The 17,617-nt window shown below is 37.5% G+C and overlaps 1 protein-coding gene across 1 annotated transcript; it reads right to left on the bottom strand.

The window, feature by feature from the left end:
- Positions 1 to 247: 247 nt before the first annotated feature.
- LOC119078281 lies at positions 248 to 16,213 on the bottom strand. The gene is made up of 11 exons (XM_037185772.1): positions 16,069 to 16,213; positions 14,115 to 14,325; positions 8,268 to 8,405; positions 7,864 to 8,192; positions 7,706 to 7,796; positions 6,734 to 7,640; positions 4,415 to 4,616; positions 4,233 to 4,350; positions 1,952 to 4,166; positions 1,463 to 1,882; positions 248 to 1,044 (listed from the first exon to the last, which is right to left on the bottom strand). Exons 2-11 carry the CDS (start codon positions 14,271 to 14,273, stop codon positions 656 to 658), a joined length of 4,968 nt encoding a protein of 1,655 aa, XP_037041667.1. The 5' UTR covers positions 14,274 to 14,325; positions 16,069 to 16,213; the 3' UTR covers positions 248 to 655.
- Between the last annotated feature and the right edge of the window lie 1,404 nt (positions 16,214 to 17,617).

Genomic DNA, 17,617 nt, shown 5'->3' with positions numbered 1-17,617 from the left:
TTTTGAGAAGTAGTGGCTCGTCACTCCCGAGGATTGATATTGTGGAAGATTACAGCTCTTGAGGAGTTACACTGGAAATGTTAAAGCACTCGAAGATTGTTAGACTGGTTGTATCTCTCAAAGAAATTGTTGTTGAGGGGAAAACATAAAGAATTTTGGTTTTGTGTTAAATTTTTTTATTTCAACTCCCAAGTGTTCTGCTGATGGTTCACATCTTAACATCACTCTGCCATTTCATTTAGCTCTCCCTTATAAGTATAGAAAATTATGTACACATCCTGTCGCTATTGCTATGATCTTAAGTTCTAAATTACAAAATGTACAATTTCTGGTGAAAAATATATTTAACCGAACCACTGTCCAACTATATGCAACTAATAAGAACCAACTCTCTGCCTTTGTTGATCGAACAAATTTTTAATAATTTTTTTTTTGTTTGCTTTTCATTTATTTTGTAAATTTTTTTGTTTGTTTGATTTTTAATGTTTACAGCACAATTTCAACCACATAAAATAATCGACCACATAAAATTGAAAATAAAATTTCATCAAAAAGAAAAAATTTCCCTTGGGATCAACGTTCTTGATCGATTATTTGATGCGTTTTTGATAGGAAAACAAAAAGAAAGAAATTAACTAAAAATTGCGCACCCCAATTACATTATGGTGCACAAACCAGACGTTTCGGTGCCACTTCGAACGGCTGGCAATTTCTTAAAATTCGCCCCTTTCATCGTGTCCTTGTATTCAAATGTAATTTCTTGTTCTTCTTCCTCTTTATTCTTGTCGGTTACATTAGCTTTCGTCGCGGCTAATTCGCTCTGTTTACCTAAATTACTATCACTAGCCTTTATTGCAGTTTTCGTTACATTTTTCGTTATGTTTATCTTAATCTTATTCATTCCGATTGTTGCCGGTGCTGCGTCCTGCAATTGAACATGACCGTCCAGACTGGTGTACATTGACGCTTGTGTTTGATGCGTTGACGGTGCAGGCTGGGTATTCGGCGTTGTTGATACGATAGCCACAGGTGTAAAGCCATCCGCTGTAGAGATTAAAGGAAAAAAAAATAATTGTCGCACGGGTACGATGGTTGCATTTTGTTTTATAGAACTAGTGCTGTTTAAAGTTCGTCAAACTTCTCTTCTCTAAATTTTTTTGTGGTTTTCTCGAGGGGTCACGCACTTCTTCAAATTTAATCCATTTAATACATTTAATCCAAGAAATACATGGGATTAAATGGATTTAAATCCATTTAATCCTTAGTGCGTCACCCCTCGGGTTTTCTATCATCAAGGCGAATTGTACTAACCCTATTCATGTTCAAACAGACGGTCATAAACTGTGACCGAATACACTAGCAAGAGATAAATGTTAGAAAGTGGCAAGAAATTCCAAACAAGACTGTCCAACGATTTTCATTACTCCCCCATTCCCTTGCAAAAAAAACCCTGAAAACTTACCACTGTTATCTTCGATGGTCGTAGCCTCCTCAAACGTTCCAATATCTTCGAACGCATCATCTTCGTCGTAGCCATCATCTTTGGGTTCTTCCTTAATCTTAACCGGCAATTGTATCGTCGAATCGATCGGTTTGTCCTCGAAATCTTCGACATCAACAACCGAAATTTGTGGCACCAATATCTGAAGATCCGATTCGTTTCCAATCGATTCATACGTAGCGTTCACGTCATCATTGGTTGATGATGTTACCGCACCGGATGTGCTAGCACCATCTTGGGACGTTGAATCAATTTTCTCCACAGTCACTATGCTGGACGAAACTGTGGGTGTATCATCATCGTCCACAATTTCGGTGATGACAGGCTCCTCTTGCGGTAACACAATGACATCGTCGTCATCGTCAAGCAAAATTCGATCAACTGGAATTGAGGAGAAAAAAGAAAATTGAAATTTCGAGTCCGAGAATAAACTGTCGCAAATTGGCATACCTGACTCATCGGCTGTTTCGGTTTTCAAGGCCAGCTCCACAGCATTGTCGCCGTGAAGACCATTGTTAATACTAGACTCGTCCAATGTCTCTGAAGTCTTACAGTCTTCAAAACAAATCGGATGATACGTTCTGTCATCGACACGGATAGCATTCCTAAGGTGCCATTCCTCATTTTCCTCGTTGTAGAATGTTTCGAATTGATCGTGGCACATATCACATGTTTTATCTACATCTTCTGGTCCTGCAACACAACTCGGCACCGGTGATTCATTGCGCTGGGCCGAATCATCGTTTGCCATATCCATTTCCATTTGTTGCGTTTCGAACCAATTGCGTTCCCGTTCGTCTAGGTCTTCGATTTCTTCGTATTGAATCCAATCTTCCACATTGTAATACCACCGACGAGAGTGCGCCCGTCGAGTCGAATCACGATCGCGACGATTCTGCCGGAAATGCCAGTCTAAATGTTGACTATACTTAACGGTCTGTTCTGGCGGAAAACGAACTCCACAGCTGCTACATTGCATGCCAGAAAACAGGACATGAATGTGAGTCTGTTGACGATACTTCAGGGTATCGGGCTTGGCTAACGATATTGTTTTCGGTTTCTCCTTTGACTTTTCCTTTGTTTCCGCTTTGGTTGTGTTGTTTAAGATGCCGGACGCCAACAATTTCTGGAACAAATCATCGATGTTTATCGATGGGGCAGCTGGAACCATTGACGTTAAAGGAACTTCGTTAACTGAACCAGCTGGTAATACTGGAGCCACAGCTGCGATTTCTGGCATGACATTGACATTGCTCACAGACGGAATGAGTGGCATTATTAATTCAGTGTACACTGTCGGTAGAGGCGACTGGATCCCACGATGACGTTCGGTTCGCAGCATATTTTTTATGTACATCATCCCCGGGACAACGCCATCTGGCATTATGGAGAATCGGATATAATGATCACGTCCGCCAAACCTGATTTTCTTTGGCATACCACCATATTCGACGCCGAACTGTTCACCGTCTATCAATACGGTAAGGAAATAGTCAGCAAACTGAACGGTGTGCTTCTGATTGTCCAATTCAAAGTGCTGCACCTGCGCATCCAAATAGAGCGAAACTTTCACATGAACGTCGACGTACAAATCTATCTTCCCAACCACCAGATCAGTGCGCAAATTTCCGATTCGCACTTGTGGCGATGGTCCTTCGATTTTAAATTGACGAATTCTGCCGTCCAGTGTGATGTTGGTGGGTGGATCACCGAAGAAACATTCGTACCACATGTTGTTAATGTACAGTTCCCTGATCGGTGAACCAAATCGAATCTGGTACTTGACACCGTCAATTTTAAATGGCTTATAGGAATCGTTGAAGGCCAACACTATGCTGTCCTTGTTGTCGACGAGAACCCGGCGTTCTCCGGATTGAAAACCTATTTCCTTTGGTTCGCCACCGTTCTCTTTCATAAATGCAATGGCCACTTCATCGTAGAAACGAATCTCGCGTGGAATGCCGTCAATGTTGATGGTTCGTTGATTGTTAATGCAGGGTATATTCGATGGGATGGCATTTATCATGTACGGATTGTTCATCATCATATTCGGTGGAAACATTGGCTGTTCGTCTTGCCATACATGTTGGACATTGAATTGACGCGACGAACTGGGTTGTTGTTGAAAATTGAGCATCGCATTTTGACTCTTGTCCCGGGATGACCACTTCGAGGTTCGTCTTCTGGAACTCTTATGGTTTCGATTGCTCCGATTTTCCTTTGACGACACATTGTCTGGTCCATCACTATCACGACGATCTCTTTTGGCATTACGTGACGATTTTCCATTATTCGAATCGGAACTGCTCGAACTGAAATGATCATTGTTGTCCATTGACAAACCGGATCGGCTGACCAAATCATTCTTACGCTTCAACGACTCTTTCTTCGACTTTGTGTGCGCCTGAGCCACTTGTTGCATCAAAGTGTTGTATTGTTCCAAATTCATATCGTCGTTGTCCAGTTGCACCTGTGCCTGAGCCAATATGATTTTGAACGTTGCATCGCTGCCATCCTGTGAGTCTTCGATATAATTGCGGATGTGTCGTCGCCTCAGATCGATATCGTTGTTCCGATTGGGTTTGTTTGGCAGGTGTCGACTAGCTTCAGCCAATTTAGCTCGAACCGCGTCGAAATTCGATTTGTTCGATTTTGGTGTGTCAGCCTTGAAAGGAAATGAGGTAAGACAGTGAAATTTCTGACACTCATTGATTCCATGGGATTTTGTTACCTTGATGGTTGCCCAATCAGGTTTCTCTTCACCGGATGGGAGAACTGCAGGCGGAAATAACGGAGTTATTGCTTGACTAAGCTGAGTTCTCAAATCCACGTCTTCCTTTCCGAATAATCTGAAATGAAAGCAAACAGTGAGCAAACAAACAAAATAACAAATTTCAAAGACTCGAAACTTACCCGTCGATCTTCTCAGTCTTTCGTTTCTTTTGCTCGGGCGGCTCTTCAACGCTGCGATCTTCGGACCTTTTCCGTGCTTCGACCGAGGACGGAGTTGCGGAAAGGGATGATCCAAACGAAGTGGTTGATATCGGCGATGATCCCGCAGTGGATAGCATTAATCTTAGATCGATGTCTTTCGATGGAACGTCAATCACATTGTCTGTAATAATAGCTAATTTTGTTGAAAATTTCGGTGGAAGAGGAAAAAGAAAAAAAATTGCAAAGATCTCAGAGCTCAAGTATTTGGTGGTGTTCAGACGGCGACATGATGGTTTCAGTGGATTACAACAATAAATGTGGATTTAAACAACAAAATTGTGTGGTTTTTTCAAAGAAAATTTTATTTTAACTATGACAAACGGCAGACGAGCTTCGATGAATGAAGGTATAGAACTTAACGATCGCAGTTGGATTACACAGACTCTGTCACAAGAGAGTGCTCACTTCTGAGTTAGTAAATCAAGTAAAAAACATTTGTGATTTTCTTGATTTACCATGATTCATTAAAGGAAGTACCCTCGCTCAGTGAACGTCAATCAGGTGAAATAATGTTGGCTTTCAGAAAAAAAAAACCCTGTGATAGATAGTTCCATTCGAAGCTTTCATCTTTCCAGTACTTATGAAGCTTTGGCTTACGACTCGAATCGACAAAAATATTTTTACCATCACAATTCCATGCGTACGTTCATTACTTACACGTCCGATTTATTCCGTTCGTAATTTAGATTAATTGAACATTTTATGACGCTCCACACTTTCAGTGAATAATTTTCGTGCTTTTAAACTTAGAACGATTCTGTTAGCTCAGGAGAAAAACGTTGTAAAAATGTAGTTCCAGTTGTTTGCTCAAAGAATTATCAGCTCGCCGATGTATTTTAGCGTCAGATTTTTCTATCGCTACTACAATTACTAAACGTACAGCTTGTGCAGAATCAGCAACAGCTGAACTTCACCAGCTGATCAACAAACCACAACAATCAAACCACATTCTAAACAACGAGTTAACCACAGTCATACATGTTATGTGCGTACAATAGATGACCGTAACGCATATATGCACTGTATGTAGCTTGCCTTTGAATTGCTTTCGATACAAAGGTATTGTCTTTGTCGACCAGCTGGAGATGTTCAACTGTTGCTGATTCTGCACAAGCTTTACGTTTAATAATTGTAAGACAACCAAGCTCAAAATTTTGAAAAAAGAAAGAAAATTTAGCTGTCCGAAGGATTAGTAATCTCGTCTTGGCCAAGCAAGGTCTAAAAAACATTCCAGAAGCTTGTAATGGTGGCATGTGAATATTGATGAAAAACAAATAATAGGAAGAGACTCTGCGCCATGGATGTTGCTCGTTTAGATTAACGTTCCCACTTAAAGTTAAGAATTTCAACAGAAAAAACTTTATTCTGCGAGCTGGCATTCCTTATGATTTCAAAACGTTGAGCTCTCGTTAAGGCGAGGTAGTGCCGAAAATAAAAAGTTCTCCCGAAATTCAAAATGACCTCCTAGCATTGCTAAGCTGCTAAGGCAAATTCTTTCTGGCTGATTTTAACTGAATTGTGCCTTGTGGTAAACTGTCGTTCAATCTTAAAAGTACTTATGAGTCCCAAGGATGTCCAACTTTTTAGATTTTTTTTTGTTCAGTATATCCCTGGAGTCTTGTCCGATAAAATCTTAACCTTAACTCTAAAACTAATATTCTAGCAACTTCGGCTCTGGATACATACACCGGAAAAAAAATGTTTCAAAGTTGGATGTTCCTATGGACTGCTGACAAGGAAATTGTTACAGAAACGCTAAACTGAACTCGATCCGCAATTGAGCTAAAAGATTAATTTTCCTGAAAAGCGTATCAACAAATCTGTGAGCTAAACTTTTTCTAATAAAATCCGATCTGTCGCGAATCGTCCACCACATCGAGCTAAAGTCTTCAATGCCATCAGTCATGAAGCAATTCATTCCAAATTGCTTGCACTTTGAAAATTAAAATTGTTTTTCTTTTGTAAATTAAAAATGAAATTAACGAAAAAACGAAAAAATAAAAAATTTCTTGAAAATTGAACGAAAAATAAAATTGAATCGACAAAAAGTTTTAATAAAAAAATTATCCCCTGTGCCAATAACAATTAGTTTATTTAAAATATCATCATCATTATCATCGCTACGATTGATACAATCACTTATCAATCCAATGGACATACTCATCGTCAGTCTGATCAATAAATTGTGCACAATGTGGGAAATTTTTACCATTCTTACAACAAAATTGATTTCCTTACTTTTAAAGCTTTGATTTTCGCCAGCCCCTGGCAATGGAACGCAGCTAGCTTTTGCCGGAACATTCACAACTGGTTCAATGGACGGTGGAATTGGTGATTCAATGGATTCTGATGTGGTTGTAGTTGGGATGGTCGGGGCAGTCACCGATGTTGTTGATGGTACTGTCTCCGGTTGAACAATTTCCACACTTTCCCCCCCTCCTCGAGTATGTCTCGCATTGTTTCTTGATTTCGAATTCGACTTACTAGCCTTGATGACCTTGGTTGGACTGTCGGCAGTCTTTGTGGTGCTCGACACTTTCGGATCCGTTATCGACTTATCTTTCGGCGATGGGCTGCGCTTTTTCGGTATCGTAAATTCTTTGATCCGTTCGGCTTCAGCCAAAGCTGCGATTGCGACACTCTTGGACTCTGTCTCTTTGTTCCGATTTTTTTTCTGGTCTTTCGGCGACTGGTGGTTACTCGATGGAGATGATTTCGAACTTCTCGACGATGATCTGGATGAAGACGAGGCTGGTGATTTGGGAGACGACTTTTGACTGTTTGGTTTTTGCGATTTCGGTGACGTTTTTGATGTCGAGCGAGTTTTCACTTCTTTCGACGAACTGCGGTTTTTGCTTGCTGTTCGCGATTTTCTACTTGAATCATCCATAATTGCAGCATTGAATGCTGCAGCAGGTCTGTGTGCAATTGCATTGTCTACTTGACTATTCGGGACGAAATGGATTGAAGCGGAACCGAAACCTTGATTGGCAAATACTGGTGAAGCCGTTCGGTTTCTTTGATTGACGTTACGTTGAGCAGAATTTTGAAATTGCATTTGACGGGCGAGTCGGGGATCACGAGGGCGTACATTTTGCGGAGCTGATTCTGCATTTACTGCCTTCGGTTGGATCATATCGATTGACTGGAAAGAAAATGTGGACGTTACGGCTCAGCACTAAATTTGGTAGGTGGAGCGGAAATATCTACCTGATATTGGTAATTAGTGTTTGTGAAGTTATTGCCAGACGATTCAGCTGTTACAGGTTGAGATCGGTTATGTGGGTGTGGAACGTTGGTGTTCGCCTAATCATGAAACAAAAGAGAAATTAGCTTTCCCTCCAATGAATTTCCTCATTTGATAGCGACTTACCGTTGGCACAAGAGCGGTCTTAGTTTGTAGCTGCTTTTCTTGTTCGGCTATGTGCTTCTTCGTTGCAGCCAATTCCAATTCTAATTTCCGTTTCTGCAATTCCAAAAGTTCGCGTTCCTTTTCCCGCAGAATGTCGCTATCGGACGTTTTACTCTTGAAAAAGTTCGGATTCACGTGAATGGATGGTGTGAATTTGGCTGTTATCGGCCATCCCGGATCAAGTGCATTGGTTTTGATATCCAATGCGTACAATTTGGATTGTGAAAATTCGTTGTTCCAAGTCTGCCGTAACGCAAACATCTTCGCACGAACTTTTTCGTTCACCTAGTGGATTATGAAAGTGAACAATTTTCCGGTAAATTCCTTGCGCCATTGAAAAACAAAAACATTCGAACAAACCTCTTGAAAGACATCGCAAAAGATATTCACTATTGATCGGCTGAACAGGTCAAGGTATCGTCCATCATATTTTTTACCAAGATTTTTGACGATCGAATCGATCAAATATAGAACAGGAAGCTTCATCTCTGGAGGTGTCTGTGTATGTGGGAAGAGAAAATTTCGTCGTTTTTTTACTTCAATTTGAAAATGTGTTCTCCTCTGCCAAGCGTGTCTATGGGTTTCCAACATAAAATTATCGAAAAATGAATTCCTTAGCTACTAATTACAACGACGCTAATGACCTTCAAGTCATCCGTTTTTAAGATTTTTTTTTAGAGAATTTTAGCGGCGTATTTGCTATCCTAATGGATCTGGATATACTTACCAAACGGTTTGTGAAACCAAATAAATTGGGAGGATGTGTTTGTTAGACAGAGTTGTTCTTATTGAAATGAATGATAGTGGACGTGAAATTTCAGAAACAATTTGGAGTTATGCGACTAGAATCCTGAATCGATCAAAGCATGAATTTGTTGCTTCAGCTAATGCATCAACAATTCTCAATCTTCTCTTCAGCACTTTATCAACTCTGCACGAACATTAGAAATAACAACTAGAGAAATGAATTGATAGATTTTGGTCTCGGTCTATGCAGTTGCCGTTTCTAAAAGGTAAAATTTGCAAATTATTAAGCTAAGTGGCGCAATAAGAATATCACAGTTCAATATGGACTACTGTTATTTTGATGACAACAGTGTGTTTGTACCATCATTGCCAGCTGATAGCATTGTTGGTGCAGTGAATTATTTGAAAGAAAACTGAAAGACTGACTGAAATGTAACGAGCTCAATTATCCATCGCCGAAGTTCAAGTTACATTTTGATATTCCACAGGTTGATTTCTTTCGAACCATTTTAACGCAGGATTTAAGCAAAAGAGGTCTGCTTTTACAGAATTCGTTGATGTCATCGAGTTACTCATATTTTTCCACTCATAACTTTTTCTGGATATCTTCGACGATTTGTTCACCATCCACAGCCACGCTCAATAAAATCAAAAATTGTCAATAATTTCATGCAATTATTACAACGCAAAATTTACCAGATGAAAGTACTTGGAGCACTAAATCGTCAACTGTACATAAGAGAGTTGCAGTCAGAATGGGCTTTACTTGAATTCATTAGACTGAAGTCAAGCAAAGCATTAAGCACGAGCTAAAATCGATGATTCAATCCAGGTCGGTTACTTATGTGGCATCTCTCAGTGGGAGACTCTCACCTTCCCATCGAAATGACAAAAAACCAAACAGACAGAAAAGGCAGACCATCGAAAACAGTTAGACGAAAATGTTCTTTAGTGTGTCCGTATAAAATTTACTTAACTTTGGCCGAGATTCCACATGCATTAGTCTATCATATTGCTACTTTTTTAACTTATACCATTATTGTAACAACATTTCAATATACAAGATGGAGAAAATGTAATGGTTTTGAGAGCTAGGATGGCAATAATGTAACATGGGTCAGGAATCTTACATGTGTTCTCATAGCGAACACTTGGAATTGGTGTTCTCTCATACAAGTGGTATGTATAGTCATTAGCACCCCCAATTCGAAGTCGTAGCTAAAACACACTTTTAACCTGTCACATACGGCTATTCATCTGTTATCGATAACGACGACAAAAAATATTACAAGCTCTGGTTAATATGGTCCTTTATACAGTAAAATTCATGTTAAAAAATTGAAGTACAAGATTTCAAATCAACCGATTAAAAATACTTTGATCGATTAAAGTAATAGACTCGATAGTAATATTGGTCATATGCTTGCCGTCTGTAACAGGTTAAAAGTTGACGTGATTTTCTAAGTAGTCTGCATCATCGCCCACGTTGACCATGACTCCATACCATTTACACAATCTTGCATAGATGCATTTGGAATATTAGAGTTATTCGAGGGTCGGGAAATATTTACATTCTAATAGAATTACTAGTATCTTACATCTAAATACAACTAAGAAAAATGTTAAACGCGAGCGAAGCGAGCTAACATTTTTGTATATTCATGGTTTCCATGAATCTTAGGGTGTCGTGATTTAAAATTTTTTGAAAAATTAAAATCTCGAACCTAACCTACCGTTGTAGAATTTACTGATCCGTCTAAGGTCACAAACGGCATACAATCCTTAAGAGAAATTTTTAAAAAAATGTTGACATATGTTTCTGGTGTGGTGGAAAGTTTCGTCGTCAATTAACCCAGAATTTTTGAAATGAAAAATCAACAAGTTAAGTTTGAAAGTTCACTTGAATGGTTAATTTAATAGCAGCCTTTGAGTTATCGCTCCTGTGAGGGCTTGAAATAAGACAGATTTTTTGACGCCACGTCACATTTCAGGTTAGATCAAAACGACGTATGACTTTGCTGAAGAGCTGCTTCGCTCCAACATTAGTAAATGTAGCAAAGATGTGATAAACCAGAAATCATTAAAAATCGAAAGTGTTCTCCCAAAAGCTATGTAAGATTTCCATCCCATGTTATGTAAATGTCAGTCATCAACAAATTGTTGTAAAAATGAAAATCTTAGTCTCACATGAAGAATGTAATTTAAAAATAAAATTTTAATGAAAAGGTGTGTCGGGCGAGAAAAGAGTCTGAAATCTGACATTATTTTTTTTTTGTTCTTGGGGCTGCAACAACTTTAATTTTACTTTAAATTGGCCTCTCTGCGATATAAGAAGTGGACTGTGACCTACGAGCCCCACAAAATCGCCAAAACAAAGATTGTTTCGTCTTGGGTAGTGTTGTAACATGTACCAGATGAATGACGGATATTGTCGCGTATTTTACGTATGCAAGCGGGGAGTAAATAAACTTTCAGTTTTCCAAATAAATCACCTCTGCAGACTGCGTATAATTAATCAAAATAATCGGATGAAATGCAAACAAATTAACGTGTAAAAACAATGTTTTACAAATCAAAGATAGTTTCGTAAAAAATTATTTATTTACGGTTCTTGTTGCTAATTTTCAGTGTTTTTTTCTCTTTGTTTTTTTATTTTTATTTTTATTATAGTTGTTCCAGTGTGCAATGTAGATTGGCACTTTGTATTGTTTAGTACGTTTGTTTGTGTTTAAAAATAAATTTAATTTTCAATTGACTCTAAAAATTCTTCTCTTAATTGTTAATTTTTCTAAACAAAGCAAGACAAACATCCAATCTTTACTATGGGCTTAAAAATATAATTGACTTGCATTTATACTCGACTCGAAATTAATTTATTTAAATTACAATAAAGTTACACACAAAATGCTACGCAAATTTTTCTCAATTTTCTGTTATTACAGTGTGTTCATCTCCAGAAAGCACAATTTTAGATTTATGAGCGTATTAAAAGTAATCGATGTTCCCAGTCAATTGCAAGCTTCACAGTCTATATTTTGGCGGAAAATTGAAATTCGTTGAGGCGCATTCAAATTTTACGTAAAAATATCATTGCCTGGGAAACAGACTGTGAACATCGAAGATTTTTAAAACTCTTAAAAAACTGTAAAATGTTTTTTTAGAATGAACACACTGCAGAACGGAAATAAATTTTTCCGTTCAGTTCTGTCCTCCGTTTCAAATTTTAAATTTCTAAAAAAAATTCTGCCGTAAATTTACATTTGAGTTTAGCTGTACTGATGAACGTATTCTTATCATTAAAACTGGATAAAAATACACAACAGCGAAATACAGGAGAGGTCAATCAAATGTCAGCCTTAGTTTGCTACAGCTGACTTTCAGCTGGTTCACTCACTCATACAAACGAAGCTGGTTTTAAGTTTCTGTCTATACAGAATTAACAATGCACACATGCTCGCGGTAGTGGTATAACCGTTATTAACATGCATATCCAGTTTTGTTTGTATGAGTGAATCAGTGGAAAATCAGCTGAAGGAAATTTCGGATTGCCCTTTCCTGCAAAGGGATTACCCTTTAAAGTATTATTGATAAGTCGACATCATTCCAGTAAAATGCAATATTGTTCATGAATAAAGAATGTCTCAGTATCACCACGTCATCATTGGTCTCACTCATTTTACTTACGTATCGCAAAATTTAACTTTTTGTTTTGTTTCGAATTGAATAGAAAGTGTTGCATTGAAACTGGTGTGATAAGTCGTTGCACCTGTCTTGTATACAAATTGCCCTTTTTATTATTATTGAACTGTAAAACAATATTTTCAATGCTTTGCTATTGTTCACCGGTTCGCAGGTATAAATTTGTAATTAGGTTTGGGTTTAGGATTATCGCATCCTCTTTTATGGTAAAATTTAGGTATTTTGAGCGAAAATTCTGTTTAAAATTGTTTCTTAAAACACCACAAAAATTTTGTCCAGAGAGCCATCGAAGAAAATACAATTAGCTAAAAAAAACAACACGACTTGCCTTTTAACCGGTACTTCTACTGCCTGATGCAAATTTTCGGGTTGGTATCTTGCAAGGAATGATAATAAAGGCCAAGCATATATATTTCAACCAATTTAGCGAAGCTAAGGCCTAATTGAATGGCAACAATTATGCCAGAAGCAAGCGGAATAACTCAAAATGTTGAAGGAACTTAAGGTGGCCTCAGAGTCATTCCGTTTTGCCCCCGTGATCGTGACAGTTGTCATTTCAAACAATATGCTCTACTGTATGAGATGCAAACTGTCATGTACAGAGACAAAACGGAACAAAAACGGATGAATTAGATTAAAAAAAGACAATTTATACCCGTGATATGAGGAGCAGTTTGTGAAAGTCACCAGGCCAAAGGTCAAATCTCAAACAAAGCTCTACAGTTCGAATTACAGTAGTTACAGCACCGGTTAAGGTTCTGAGAGTGTAGTGAGAACGAAAGTCTAAGTTTCTATATTTCAAGATTCTTGCCTAATTCATCGACATCGACAGTCAAGGAGCACTTTCAACTAGCGTGGATTGCTCTAAATGTTTTACGACCCACGCTTTTTCTATTCAATTTTTAACCTTAAAATGAGTGAGACACATTTCCCAATAGCTTCTTTCAATTGTTGTATCGTAAAATATTTTGATGATGGTGACATTACATCAAATGCAGTTGTGGAAATTGTGTGCTGTTATTGCATAAAAACACCAATTTTGCTCAATGCGTAAACGTAAACAATCCCAATGACAAATGCAATAGAAACGAATGCCAGTAAAAGATCGAGAGATAATCATGATGTGTGAAGCTAAGAGTAATTATACCTCTCTAGGTATAATTACTCTTAGGTGTGAGTGAGTCAGACACTGATACGACTTTGGAGCGACGCTGATAAAATATGCTGGACAATGTTTCGCAACGGAAAAAAGCAGCTGGAATGTTGGTAGATCGTTCAATATTATGTACAAAATGGATGAAGAGGCAGGCGGAAAGATTCGGAAAGATTTCACCGAATTTGAAATGTGAAGAATGCGACTCGTTTTAGTAGCGGGACAAAAGTCGTAGCTAGAAATTTTTCGACTTTGCGCATACTCATGCTTAAGTTAAAAGATGGGATCGTGGAAGTTAAGAACGTTAAATGAATCGGTTCTATCAAACGAATTTTCGGGTTTTCTTCTCCGGTATGGATGAAAGATAAGTTATTGATCGCTAATGCAATGCATGTGTTGTTTCCGTGTCATTTGGAAGGAAATTCACGTTGAAACAGTGATGCCATAACCATTGAAATCAAAATATTTTACGATAACACAAAACTGTTGTTCGATTTTTTTGTTTTCGTTCAATTAAATGTTAATCTACCCATAGAACGCGACTAATTTCGTTATGTTCAAATAATTAATTTAGTTAAATAAAGATAAAAAGAAAAATGTTTTGTAACCTTATTTATATGTTTTATGATGGCATCGACGATGACTTGGGCATGATCGATATTCTCTGCCGCTACATCGGTTAGCATAAGTATTAGCGGCTTACTGTTCCAATTGAGATCACTCAGACTGGAGAGATACTCCTTTTCAATGTCCAATGGATCCGTCATTTTTGTGTCTGTTGTTTCACGCTATTGTTTCACCGAACTAGCAGAAAATATACTGGAACGAAAGGAGAAAATTTTAATTAATTTTTTTGTTGTTGTTTTTGGGGGATTGGTGCTTATTGGTAACGAGAGAATTTATTGGTAGATTTTGGGGTCGTTTTTGGGAAATTACATTAAGATCAGAAAATTATTCAACGTAAAGCCTGTGCAGAATCAGCAACAGCTCAACTTCACCAGCTGAATTTCACCAGCTGATCAACAAACATACTCTACTTGTATAATATACTATCAAAACACATTCTAAGCAACGAGTTTACTACAGTCATACGTGTTATGTGCGCACATAGATGACCTTAACGTATGTATGCATACTATGAAGCTTGCCTATGAATTGCTTTCGATACAAAGGCATTGTCTTTGTCGACCAGCTGGAAATGTTCAGCGGTTGCTGATTCTGTACAAGCTTTACGTTTAATAATTGTAGGTTAAAAGTACCAATTACGACTTGCTGTTGTCTTTTCTTTTGTTTGTTCGAACGAACACGTATAGACCAAATGTTTAAAATTAGAGATGAAACTAAAGTGCGTTGTCCACTTTACAGACATGGCAATACGCCCTCTAGAGAAACAAGATAGGAATATAGGCCACGCATATTACTCAGGGCCAAATTGGCTACCTGAGTGTGCATTGGATATTTAGTCTCCATAGACAGAAAATCTTAATCTAAAGGCGCTAAATTATGGGCAAGTCCGGCCATGATTCTATGATTTCCCCAAGCAAACGATGAATTTAATTTCAAAAGAAGACAAAATTCGAAACGCTCCAACTTGCCATTGCCGCCAATGTACTTTAATAAGTCAACCGTTGTTTCCGCACGTTCACCACAACAGTTACTGTTATTTTAGCTAAATGAAATTGTTCCTTCAGCGTAAATAATTGATTTTACGTACGGCGTTATGTGTTTTTCAACGAAAAATTTCTGATGAACGACGCTGGTGAGGAAGTGTTAAGTGTATGCGAGCCGTATTTCACATGTTTGGTTAATTCGAAATGATTTTTTCTGCGGCTTAGTAGTACTAAAGTAATTCGGTTGCAAGAATTATTTTACATGAAAGTACAGCGTCGATTTTTGTAGGACAAGAAAATGCGATTTAGATGCGTAGCCGTGGCGAAATATGTTTGTAATTTATTTAGCTCCACTTTCGCAGATGTAAACCCATTGCCGTTGTCATGAAAACAAAAGATTTTTCAAAGTTATTAACACCTTGTAGATCGGTGTCGGTGGCCTTCCGTTGTTTATGTTTGAGTAACTCGAAAACGTATATTTAAGGTTAAAACTGTAGAATGAACTGTCAGGATGAAGTTGACCTGTTCAAAGTGTTAACCTTAAATGTACATGGTTCACCTTAACATCATCAGCGGAAAGCGACTGACACCGGCTACAAACAATGGAATTTTTGGATAGTGAGTTATTTACAAGGTGGTTGGGTTAGCTTTGTACGACTAGAATTTGACAAGGCTTGGACCTTTAAGAATCACCACGTTGTTTTTTGGTCTGAATCTGGTCAAATTTATCAATAAAATGAATTTCGTTACCGACGACTTGGAATTCTATCGTAACATTCAAGAATAAATAAAAAATGAATTGAAAATTTCAAAAAAATGTCTTCTTCATAGTGAAAAGATGCACGCCATTGTTAATGAATAAAATTGGTAGAACGAAAAAAGTAATTTCCCTTATTTTGCTACAACTATGCCATTGACCGACTCAATATTTAATTAAAATTTTGATGCCTACCTTCATGCTTCGATTGAATACGATTGGAACTTGAAAAATGTTCTTAAAGTCACTGAAATATAGAAAATTTATTCACTTCAAATGTTTTCACTTCTTTAGCGATCTGAAACACACACTGCGTAAAAAACTAAAATGGCGGAAACCGTGCAAGTGTCAAAACATGGACGCGAAGATGGCTGCGCGAACCCAGTCAATAAAATTGTGTTCTTTTGGTTCTTTTGGTTCTTTTGGTTCTTTTACTGTGTTGCCATGGTTTACAATCATAAGTCGCGCATAATTTTCAAATAAATGCATTCTATTCGTCGCAGATGTGAATTGTTTTCCCATTGTACTTTAGTTCGTTATTTGCGACAAATAGAAGGATGTGATGTGATTTTTCTCATTATTCTCAAAGTTCTACAAAAGCCGAACTGGCTGTATACCTGAAAAACCTTCTTTATGTTATGCTTAGTCAGGTACTAACAATTTACAGTAGTTATTTCTTTTTTTATATTATTGGAAATTGTTTTTCTTCCGAATTACGGCAGCACAGACGAAGTCACTTTTTATTTAAATTTCACCAAATCAATCGAGTTCAACAAATGAATTGAGATAGAAATTTGTTTGTTTTTTGAGGTTACGTTATTTCATTTGTTGAGCTCGATAGTTTTGGTGAAAATTAAGTTAAAATACCTCCGGCTTAGTATAAAATAAGTGAAATCGATATTTCCTCCGGTTTGTATGTTTGTCCATCACACCTGATTTATACTTTCATTGCTATTTTGGTGAAATAGTTTCTCCAATACCGCTACGTTTCGCCATTTTTAATTGATGTCGGTGGATCTATTGAAATTCTGATAAGTCTATCATAATTTAAATAAGTTCAGTAAGATTTAGATCAGAAAAGTTCAACCAAAGGTAACCTCAAAATTGACGTCGTAAGAGCGGTCGAAATTCAAAATGGAAAGTGCGTAATACAAATACTTTCTAACGCAGCGTCATTTTCATACAAGGAAGCGTTGAAATTTAATTTTCGGTTCACTTTTTCATCAAATCGTTCACTTGAAATTCTAATTTTAGGTGAAAGTAAGTGAAACACGACGTCATAAGTTTCTCCAAATTTCACCAAAGTTAGTACAAAATAGGCTCTGCTTAGTATAAGTAAAATTTGTTGCTATTTACTTCGATTTCCATTTTATGAATCCGTTAATCTTGCCAAAAAAAAAAAAATGGTTTCCTAATTATAAAAGAAATGCAATTAAAGAACGAGTGAAAGGGACAAAACTCGACGAATCCCTAATATCAGCCTGTAATCTACAAGAAATTCTCGCGATCAATCGGTGTGAAATGGAAACACTTTTAGACTATTTCAAAAGTTCATTCCAATATTATTGGTTCAACATTAGGTTCATACTTTCTAATTCCATGTTGTAAAGTGTGAGTACAGAATAGAAATGTAGATGTAAAAGTACCTACTGTTAACGATCTAGGAATTTTACTCGCAAGCAACTGCTATTTTCTAATCCTAACTAACTGTGTAGAGCCTATTCGCAGAACTAGTTTTCTAGTC

The sequence above is a fragment of the Bradysia coprophila genome, unplaced genomic scaffold (assembly GCF_014529535.1).
Source record: "Bradysia coprophila strain Holo2 unplaced genomic scaffold, BU_Bcop_v1 contig_248, whole genome shotgun sequence".
In the NCBI taxonomy this organism is placed as follows: domain Eukaryota; kingdom Metazoa; phylum Arthropoda; class Insecta; order Diptera; family Sciaridae; genus Bradysia; species Bradysia coprophila.
The sequence above is the reverse complement of the archived record's forward strand: the minus strand, read 5'-3'. Positions and strand labels throughout refer to the sequence as shown.